The sequence below is a fragment of the Nematolebias whitei genome, chromosome 22 (genome assembly GCF_014905685.2).
Source record: "Nematolebias whitei isolate Nwh7 chromosome 22, NemWhi1, whole genome shotgun sequence".
Classification (NCBI taxonomy): Eukaryota; Metazoa; Chordata; class Actinopteri; order Cyprinodontiformes; family Rivulidae; genus Nematolebias; species Nematolebias whitei.
In genome coordinates this window covers 26,571,247-26,582,740 of record NC_056519.1, presented here as the reverse complement: position 1 = coordinate 26,582,740, position 11,494 = coordinate 26,571,247, and the positions used below count along the sequence as shown (strand labels likewise).

The window sequence follows — 11,494 nt, the reverse complement described above, 5'->3', positions numbered from 1 at the left end:
CGAAACGTTTCTACATTTTTTTGCTTTGTTTTTTTTTTTTTTTTTTTTGAATGTCCAGAGGACCAGATTGAACTTTTTTGGATTTTTCTACCTGGATTATTGAGCATGTATCAGGATATTCAGTCTAAGGTCGTTTTCACACCAGATAGTCCAGTAGATTCGGTTCGGTTCGGGACCAATATTCATGACATTTTGTTTACATTTGAGCTGGTGCGTTTGCATTCACACTGCACTGTGCTGTCGAGTCAACCTGTTGAACCAACCTATTCCCCCGCTCGCCTGTGGGGGCGCTGCACCAAGAACTACTGAAAGAAACGACACAAAAACCTCTGAAGACACGTCTTCTTCTTCTGTAAATAAAAATAAAAATGAAGTGGCATCAAGTTTTAGCAGTTTTAAGAGTTATATATTGTCATTTTTCAAAAATGGACTTAGCATGAGCAGAAGATGAGACAGAAGACCATGGAGAATATTGTTTTCCACACAAGGCAGCTGACGGCTCCATATAAGGTCAGAGCAATGTGTGTTGGTTTGTCCTGCGGAGCGGGGCTCCGTCTGTTTACATTCACACTGTACTCGAACCGCGCTGGAGTTCGCTTCTACCGGACAGAGACCTAGGTTTTAGCCCGGGCCAGAGTTCGCCTTTTTCTTCCGTGACAGAGTTCGATGGCGCGTTCACACCTCCCCAAACGAGCCGGACTTTCTAGGAAAACGAGCTAGAGTTCGATTAAAGCGGACTAAACAGGGCTGGTGTGAATGCACCCTAACATGCATGTTTTTAGTCTGTGGGAGGAAACTGGAGTACCTGTAGAAAACCCACACAACACAGAGAGAACATGCAAACTCCACCCAGAAAGACCCCTGGCCGGGATTCGATCCAACGACCTTCTCGCTGAGAGGTGGCAGCTCTATTAACTGTGCCACTGTGCCGCAACACAAGAAGCAGAACTCAAATGCAGAGATCCCAAAAGACATCAAAATAAAAACCACAAAGGGAATGAAACTAAAAGATAAATTCAAGAAGCTAAATAAATAACAGAAAAACACATAACAGCTAAAAGTATCTAAGGCAAGCTAAAAGCCTCATAAGAAATGTAGCTATAAGCTAACAATAGCTAAGAGCTAGTAAAATGTATTAAAAAACAAGTTAAAAGTAGCATCAAAGGTCATGATCAATAATCCAGGTATAAAATCCACCAAGGTTCAGTCAGGTCATCTGGACGGTTTCTTTTTTTTTGTGCTGATTCAAAGTCAACCAATTTAAAGAGCACTAAAGTAGCTTAAGTAGTTACTAGTAGCTAGTAACTTAAGCCAAAATTAGCTTATTAAGACTAGACAACAAATATGCTGAATCAAACCAAGGAGACCATCGTTTAGAAGCAGTTCAAGAGATTTTAGTGCATTTTTATTGAAACAATTATTTCTAGGTTCAGTTAAATATTTTTGAAAAGTATAAAAGTTACAAAAACCAAAAGTCATAGCATCCATCTGCTGACTCAGCTGAACATTTTATAGGAATGACTAAAGTAGCACAAATTAAACTAAGCGGAGGAAGTTTTTCTGCATAAAATGTATGGACAAGAAAAAAAGGGAAGTGTCGTTAAAACAGCATCAGTCAGGAAACACTGAATGAAGTCTACAGAGCACAGCTGCATCGTGGGAACATTTCAACTCATAACGCTCCTATTGGTGCAATCCAATCAAATCCAGATGTTCATCGAGCCTCAGCTATTCCGTCTCCATGGAAACAAGAGCCGACCGTGATCTGAGGCGCCACTTGGACCCAGATGTTTGTGTGAGTTCAGATCTGGCTGATGGGGGGGGATTGAAGTCAGGAAAGATAAAACAAAGATGGGTGGCACAATAAAAAAAAAGAGCATACAAAGGATTAGCCAAAAGCTACACGTTAAATTATAATGTAAAAGTAAAGGATGGGGTGACAGGAAGTGTGTGAAAGGAGACGATCAGTCCTAAAATCTCACTATTTTGTTTTTCTGGGTTTAAGGAATTCTGACTTTTTGAACCATCAAAGAAGTCTGCTTCAGTTTCTGCAGCTAAAGAAAAGCTCTGTTTAATTCAGACCAGATGTGAAGCAGATGTTTGATATGCAAACCCTCGAGGATCCAAACATTTTTAAATTCTTTCTCTGTAAAGTAAAGCTAACATGTTGTGAGCTCGAACTAAACAGATAAACAAGATATTTGAATTGACAAATGAAAAGTCATCGTGTTTAGGAGAAAACTAAATGTTTTCATTATTTTATGCTGAATCCAAATTCACTGATTTCCTGTTTGTACTCAAACGTCACATACTTTGTGCTATTTTAACCATTAACATCACAACCGTATGTCTTTTTGTAATGGTACAGCAATATTTTTATTAAGAACTCTTTATTAAGAATTCTTCTCATTAAGAAGAATTATTGTATTATTAAGAACTAAAAGGAGATTACACCAAACTATCAGTCCATAAAAGACACCACCATGTCTGAGGCAGATCTACCATCATGCTGAGAACACCAGTCCCACAGTGGAACATGGTGGTGGCAACATCTCACTTTGGGGATGTTCTTCATCAGCGGGGACAGGGAACTGGTCAGAGAACAGAAAGATAGATGAAGTGAAATACAGAGAACCTGAGAGAAACTTAACAGAAATGTAGGACTAGGACAGAGGTCCACCTTCCAGCAGGACAATAACCTCAAACACCCTGTTGAAGGAACCACTGTTTGATAGAAGACCAGTTCAATGTCCCAAAATGTCCCAATGAAACCCAGACCGCAGTTCAACTGAGAATCTGTGGTTCGATTTAAACACTGTTGGACACAAGCAGCACCATCCAACCTGCAGGAGCTACAGCTTTGTGCTCATGAAGAATGGAGACACCACAGATCAGGTCAGACGGACCATGATCATGGACATGGACCTGAACAGACCAAAGGTGGTGACACAAACAACTGAGATTTCAAGGATGAATATTTGTGCAAACACACACACACACAATTTTTTGATTTTATATTTTTAAGAATGACAAACAGTTGTTCCTCATATAAGCTTTACTAATCTGAAGTCTTTTTATGGACCTATAGCTTTGGATCAAATTAAAATTAAGTTCAACTCCAGGTCATAGAGCAGCAAAATAGAAAGAATACCAGAAATGTTGAGTACTTTTGTAAAGCACTGTGGAGACAAAGTGTTGAAGTCTGAAGCAGATTTCCAGTTTACAAAAATCTACTTGGACTGTGTTTTGTTGGTTATTTGTGGTCAGATCTGATCCTAAAAATGGTGCATGCATCCTTTACGCCATCCATCCATCCATCCATTCATCCATCCATCCATCCATCCATCCATCCATCCATCCATCCATTCATCCACCCATCATCTTCCACTTGTTCCAAAGTCAGGTCTCGGAGCAGCAGCTTGAGCAGGGATGTCCAGACATCTCTTTCCACAGCCACCTCTTCCAGCTCTTCTGAGAGGACCCCAAAGTTTTTCCAGGCCAACCAAGAAACATAGTCTCTCCAGCGTGTCCTGGGTCTTCCCCGGGGTCTCCTCCCAGTTGGACATGCCCAAAGCACCTCTCTAGGGAGGCGCCCAGGGATCATCCTTGCCAGAGATGCTCGAACCACCTCAACTGGCTCCTCTCGATGTGGAGGAGCAGTGGTTCTACTCAGAGTCTCTCTTGATAACTGAACTCCTCACCCTGTCTCTAAGGGAGAGTCCAGCTACCCTGCAGAGGAAACTAATTTCAACCTCCTGTATCCACGATCTCATTCTTTCAGTCACTACTCAGAGTTCATGACCAGAGGTGAGGGTAGGAATTGTTAAAGACGGGACCTGACCCCGTCTTTGAGCAGATCAAAACCCCAGAACCAGTCTAGTTAAAAATAATATCCAACAGAGCGTAGACTGACCAGTAAACAGAGAGCTTTGTCTTACAGCTCAGCTCCCTCTTCACCACAATGGACTGGCACAACATCCTCAATACTGCAGATGCCGGTCCTTTACTCCTGGTTTAAATGAGTCTAATGCCCCTTTTCCACCGTCACAGAGCAGATCAGATCAGTTCGGGTTGGTTCAGATCGGTTCGGGTCTGTTGTGTTTCCATGTACATTTCTGGACCGGCTCTGTAGGCGGGGACTAGAATCCAACTCGTCTTACCACCTGGTGGCGGAAGTGCTCCCTTAAGCTATTTACTAGCCACCACTAAACGTATTAGAAGAAGAACACCCTGAAGGTTTTGTCACACGACGTTGTGGAAGCGATGTTATGCTCTAATGGAGTACCTCATGAGCTGTAACTTTAGACCTGATTCATAATCCTACCTTACTGCCTTCCCTGCTGCTTTAAACCCATGTGTTTTTCATTTTAGTATAGATTTTTACAATAAAGATGTATTAAAAATATCTTCACTTTTATTATTTGCAGATATGCACAAGGTTCATGTTAAAATTGCAAAACTTCACACTGTGCTGTAATCTTTGAAACTGCTTTTACAATAAGATACAGACTTGAAAACAATTAGATTAAATTTTGTCCTTGAATTTTAAAGATTTGTCTTTCATTAAATTAAAACATAAATTTATTACTTATTAATCTAAAAAAGTTAAGTCTGGTCCTCTGGACATTCAAAAAACAAAACTAACAAAAAACATTTAGTTTATTTATTATAAACTGTATTGTTTGTTTTGTGAATGTCCAGAGGACCAGACTTAACTTTTTAGATTTTTCTACCTGGATTATTGAGCAGCATCAGGATATTAATTAATAAATAGTCAGTTGGTCTGAAAACACCATGGGGTCCTAGAAGAGTCGAAGAGGTGGATGTTGATGTCTGTGCCTCCCTGGTGAAGATGCTGCTCCCACAACCCTGAAGCAGAAGAGGATGGATGGATGGATGGATGGATGGATGGATGGATGGATGGATGGATGGATGGATGGATGGATGGACAGATGGATGGATGGTGAAGGAGGAGACCATAAAACACAGCAGGAGTGGTCAGTTCAGGTGAACTGCCTGTTTGCTTCAGATCAGCTGTTCAAATCTCTGCAGGTTCAAATAAAAGGTGCACCAGGACTTTCAGCTGAATCTCTCGGGCCACAGTTGTACGGACGATAAACGATAACTGCTAAAAGATAACTGATGACTGATAATTGATAACTGTCCTTTCTGAATTTTTTACTGTTTTTGTGTCACTTCATCCTAGAACCAAAAAATTATAACATAATAACAGTTGAGCAGATTCTAGTAATCTTTTCTTAGGATTCATTAAAGATCAAATGCAATTGGAAATTTTTCTCAACTTCCAGTATGAATTTAAACAAACACTATCTGCACTTAACATTGTAAAATTTGTTTAGGAAATTTAATGTTCAAGGACACCACTTAAGAAAAAAATTGTTTAATATGAAAAGTAAGAAGTGAAAAATGTACAAAAATAAAAACTACTGCGTCCAACTAATGATTGTCTGTCCCTTGTCTCACGGGCTTCATCCAGAAGAAGACACAAGTGTTGTTCCTGCTGTGTCCGGTTCAGTTCTTCATGTTCATTCAGTGATGAAATAAGACTTTTCTTTACTGGACTCTTTTCTCTTTCTCTTCACTAGAAAGAAGAAAAAGTGGTTAATTCAAGCTACATACTGTTTTTGAATAAATGCATGAAACAAAGAAAGGTGCTGCTAACAGCTATAATAGATATATTAATAATAATAAACTGATCAAATAAGAAAATTAAAAATAAATAGATTTAAAAATAATGAAAATGATAATAATGGATATATGAATCAGAAAGTATTATACAGATGCAGATATTCTTTGTCATTCGCACCACATGTGGTACATGTGGTGGATCAAAATTATGTACACAGGGTCCCAGTTACATCCAACAATAAAATATAAAAGAAAAACAGTAATAAGATCTAAGATATGAACTAATAAAAACATCAACTAAAAATATGATAAGCTCTAATAGCATAAAAACATTAAACACAATACGCCGAACAGCAGCACGGACATGAGTCTGTGTGAACAGATGAGCACGAATGAACACAGCAACATGAAACAGATCAGCAGCAACATGAAACAGATCAGCAGCAACATGAAACTGATCAGCAGCAACATGAAACTGATCAGCAGCAACATGATGTGATTCTTCACAGTGTTATATATTCATAAGGCTGCACAAACTCAAGTTCATGTTGCTGTTTGACGTATTGTTTTGATTGTTTACTGCTATTAGTGCTTAGTGTTTTATTAGTAGATGTTTTTTAGTTGATATTTTTCTTAATTCATATCTTAGATCTTATTACTGTTTTTCTTTTACATTTTGTTGTCTGTAACTGGGACCCTGTGTACATAATTTCATCCCAATTCAGTATTTATTCAACATTTTAGTTTTTTACTTTAAAAATAAAATAAATCAAGTCCTTATCGGCACAAATAAAGTGATGTGGAACATGTTGCATCTTACCGAGCACAGAAGCTGCAGCGTTGTGCTGCTCTGTGAGGTGCAGCTGGGCTGTGATGGAGACCTGTCAGGTGCAGACTCCTCTGATGGAGCAGGAGCAGAAGCCGGGAGGCTTGGAGGGTTTAATGTGGAGTTTAGAGATGAACCATCACGCGCTGAAATACGTTCTGGATAAAATACAGTGAGAAACGGGACCGGAGGACAGTTAGCGTTTATGCAAATTAGCTTAGCATCGTAGCACCGACGTTGTACTATTATGGCATCAGCCTCTTTTGTTAGTTAAAAATATGTTCAGAACCGATGGGATGAGTAATTTAAAATATGTTTAAAGTTAGAAAACACTCACCATCTTCTATAAATGATTCAAGTAGAGCAGTAGTCGTGTCCAAACCACCCTCCAATCCTCCATCTAGCTTGCTTTGACTGTTTTCGTCGGCCACCAAGCACAACAACACCTGCACTTCTGCATTTGACCACGGCTTTGATATTATTGTTGTTGTATAGCTTCAAAATACTAAAAGATACGCTTCTCGTGTTATGCTAATGGCAAGCGGTAGAGAAAAAAAATGGTGGATCGGGTTGTTTGGAAAGACTCCACAGACTCCTCCCCCCGGCCAATCAATGACCGACAGTGTTTCTGACGGTCACGGCGCGGCTCGCTCGGAACCCTTGAGAAGCCGGGCCAGAATTTAGCGAGGCGAGCCGGTTTCTGGAACAGTGGAAAGACCTCAAACGCGCTTCAACCCGGAAATATCAGACCCGCGCCGTGACGGTGGAAAAGGGGCATTAAACTGCTAGTTGATAGTTTGGTGGTAGTTCACAGAACTGATTGATGAACTGTGTTGTCTTCGCAGCATGTGACTGTGACCCCCGCGGGGTCTCGGAGCAGCAGTGTAACAAAGTCAGTGGTCACTGTGTCTGCACTGAGGGCGTGTCGGGACCACGGTGTGATATCTGCGCCCGCGGGTTCTCTGGAACATTCCCAGACTGCCATCGATGCCACCAGTGTTTCGCAGAATGGGACAATGTCATCGGTCAACTGACCAATCAGACACATCGACTGGTCAATAAGGTCAACGCCATTAAAGCCAGTGGTGTCAACGGACTGTACAGAAGGTCCATTCAGAGCATGGAGAAGAGCGCCGCTGATCTCCAAGTCATCCTGGACCAAAACCCAGCCTCACAACCACTGAGCGAGATCCAAAACCTCCTTCAACAGGCCAGGTGAGAACTTTAGTTTGATGAAAACACTCCATGTCAACAAAGCCTCTGACCTTTTCCTTGTGTTTTAGTGACTTGATGGCAGCTTTGACTCTGACCTTGAACAACACCGAGGAGACTCTGGTTGTAGCGGACAAACAGGATTCTGCAGTGAAAACCAAAATGGACTCCATGACATCCGATGCCCAGAAACTGGAGCGGACCATCAAGGAGCTGCTGGATCAAGTCGAGTTCATTAAGAACTCTGACATCAGAGGTAAAAAAGTCAAAAATCTAAGTTTGAGATGCAATAATTATTTTTATCCTGGTAATATCTTCTACACTAAAGATCATGTTTGTGAACACATTATGTTTATTATTGACGGTTTTCAAAACAGATCCATAATTCTGAGCTTTTCATTGTTTTATTAATTTTTACTTGTGTTTTTTTTGTGTATGTTAAAGGCTCAAACCAGGTCAGGCTGTGTCGCCCCCTGCAGGTGCATCTGAAAACTGTCATCTCTGATTTAAACTAACTTTTTTAAATTATTATTCCAAAATTTAAACCATTTTTAAATAACCAGAGGCTGCTCATGGATACTTTTTATAATCATAACAGTAAAGTTCAACATGCTGAACAAATATAAGTTTACAAGCGCTCAATATTATGGCAGTATTAAAGGTTCCAGTACAGTTCAGTCTTCCCAAAAATCAAAGGTTTGAGCAGGTATTTTTCACAAATGTTGAGTTTGATTATTTATGAGGGGTGATGTCATCACAGCACTAGTGGCATATTGTTTAATTCTTCACTGTTACTGATTTCTAAATGACGTTCCTCCAGAAAACAAACATTTCCTTTCTAAAGAAGAGATAAAACGATCCCCTCTGTGCTCGTTGTCGCTTCAGTCCAGGTCATGGCTGACCAACAAAGAGTGGATCCAGTCTCCACACTGCCCCTCTGATCTGGTCCCTTACAAAAACCAGGCCAAGTGGCAACACCGTCTAAATACTGGTTCAGTTTGAAAAAATAAGAGTGGTCATCCTCCTTTTTTGTCACCAGGGGCCACAGACAGCGTCACCAAGTACCTCCAGCTGTCTCAGGCGGCTGAAGCTCGAGCCAATGCGTCAACCATCGACACTGGCAGCCCGGTGGAGACCTCTGCTGCTCTACGGCACCTCACAGAGGACAAACTGAACCAGACCACAGAGGAGTTTCTGAAGAGACACTCTGAGCATGCTCAGAAACTGGACACCCTGGCAGGAGAGCTGCAGACGTTGGACTTGTCTGTGATCAGACATAAGGTGGGATCTTTAAATCATGTCTTTGCCCAACCATACCCCCGCTGTTTATCCACTGATTGTCATTTTATACTAGTTGGGCACAAAATGAACCAGTGTGCACATGTGCACTGAACATATATAGAGACCTCAGCTGTATGCACACCCTGCACCAAGGTGTGCTTTATTTCATAAACTTTTAACAATAACCACACTTTGTTTCTGAAGTTATAAAGGTTTCACTTTTTCCAAGTCCAGCCGCTGTACTTTTAAAACATATGATTTTTGTTCTGGTGGCACGGTGGTGCAGTTAATAGAACTGTCGCCTCTCAGCAAGAAGGTCGCTAGATCAAATCCCATCCGGGGGGCCTTTCTGGGTGGAGTTTGCATGTTCTCTCTGTGCATGTGTGTTTTCTCCAGGTACTCCAGTTTCCTCCCACAGACCAAACACATGCATGTTAGACTGACTGGTAACTCTAAATTGTCCCTAGGTGTGTGTGTGTGTGTGTGTGTGTGTGTGTGTGTGTGTGTGTGTGTGAGAGAGAGAGAGAGAGAGAGAGAGAGAGAGAGAGAGAGTGAGTGATGGTTGGATGGGACTGTAATACATAGACCAGCTTGTGTACCATTCAACCATTTACAAGTTTTACAGTTTTGACTTTAGATTATATGGTAAATAGTAAATGGACTGTACTTATATAGCGCCTTTCAATCTTATTTCAAGATACTCAAAGCGCTTTACACTACAATCTGTGTCTCATTTACCCATTCATACAACACTCTACTAGATCTCTACAAAGCTAATTGAACAAATCATTCTAAAGAGAATAATCAGAGCTTTATCACATTCATACACTGATGGGACACACATCAGAGGCTATCAGGGGTTCAGTGTCTTGCCCAGGGACACTTCAGCATGTGAGTGCTGGTGGATTTCGACTCCCCAACTCTTGCATTGGAGGACGACTGCTCTAACCACTCAGCCACAGCCGCCCCTCAGCAGCAGGTGCATTGTGGGTAAACAAACTGTAGGTTCATGGTTCTGGTACTTGAGTTTGGACACATTCTATATATTTACTGTGAAGTCTTCAAGTTTATTCTTCCTTCCTGTCCTTGTTCATGTAGACCTGTGGCAGTCCAATACTTGGTCAGAACTCATGCTGGTCTTCATCCTGTGGGGGTCTGGGCTGTGTGGACTCTGAGGGTCAGAGCAGATGTGGGGGGGAAGGATGTGATGGTGCCGTATCGACAGCCAGCAGTGTCCTGATGAAGGCTCAGAAGTCTGAACAAGAAATTGTTAGCGCCATGGCAGAGGTGGAAAAACTTGCTAAGATGGTGAGTCTGGGTCCTGGTCTGCGGCTGGACTTCAGGAGGACTGTGAGAACTGTTCTCAGGTTTCATTTGTCCTCAGGTGTCAGAGGTGAAGAGACAAGCTGACCAGGCAAAACTGAGTGCTGGGAACGTCCTGATGAAGACCAACAGGACCAAACACAAAGTCAATCAGAGCAACGAGGAGCTGCGAAGCCTCATCAGACAGATCAAAGATTTTCTAACTCGTAAGTCTCCAGGAACTCCAGGAGCTCCGAGCAAGTAGGAGTCTGAGATGAGAAAGACTCTCAGCTACAACCATGTCAAAATTTATCCCAATAAAAGTTAGAGAGCTATAGTTGTAGCATTATAGAGCTATACAGTTCTAGACCGTGGTTAATTTGAGCTGGATCCTGCCGGAACAAGATCCAGGAACTCCCTCATTTTCACCGTGTGCGTTCCGGCAACAGTTCATTCAGATCCGTCAGCTCATATCTCGGCTCATAAAAGTCCAAAGTCATTGCGCATTTTTATTTTGATTATTTATTAAAAATACAACGACAGGAGATGTTGTCCATGTCTGTGTGGATGTTACTGCTGCAGCAGGCGCACCAGCTCGCTCACACGCTGCTTCCAGCAGAAACGCTGACCGCATGTCCCATGGTGATGAAGCGTCTCCATCCACCTTCAGCTGTGTCTCAGCAACCAAAGCAGCACAAACGTAGCACTAACCACTCATTGTATGTACTGGAATTTTTGACGTGGGTGGGGTGTCAGCTTCACCTCGATCAGCTGTGTGCTCTGCAGACAGTGCACGTTTTATGCACAGGAGCATCTCCAGACAGCTCTGCGGAATGCGCACAACTGCTAATGTGTCAGAACTCCTGCAGACTTGTCAAAGATAATAAATAAAAAAGTTTACAGTAAAAAATAAATAAAAAATATGAGTGAAATGTTTGATGTGTATTATTCACATTGCACGTTTCAAAATTAATCAAAATAAAAGTGATCAAAATGTCGAAAAGACCGTCCAATTCATTATCTAAAATATATGGATGGATGGATTGTCCTTAGCTGGACAACAGAGAATTGAAGTGGTACTAAAGGTTGGAGCAGAACAACACGCAGGGCTGAAGTCAGCTGAGAAGAGTTCGAGTCGGACATTGAAGTTTCTGTGTGTGTGTGTGGGGGGGGGGGAGCTTGACAGAATCAGAGCTTTTCAGGGGGAGGACCCATGGATATGTA

The 11,494-nt window shown here is 41.6% G+C and overlaps 1 protein-coding gene across 1 annotated transcript in view; it reads left to right on the top strand.

Moving 5' to 3' along the window:
* The window catches only part of LOC119428567 (laminin subunit beta-1), a 200,423-nt gene that overhangs the window by 122,406 nt on the left and 66,523 nt on the right, over window positions 1–11,494 (top strand). The window contains exons 21-25 of the mRNA XM_037696250.1: window positions 7,321–7,690; window positions 7,759–7,943; window positions 8,727–8,968; window positions 10,067–10,276; window positions 10,353–10,497. Of these exons, the coding sequence (XP_037552178.1) occupies window positions 7,321–7,690; window positions 7,759–7,943; window positions 8,727–8,968; window positions 10,067–10,276; window positions 10,353–10,497 (1,152 nt within the window). The remainder of the gene's footprint in view (window positions 1–7,320; window positions 7,691–7,758; window positions 7,944–8,726; window positions 8,969–10,066; window positions 10,277–10,352; window positions 10,498–11,494) is intronic.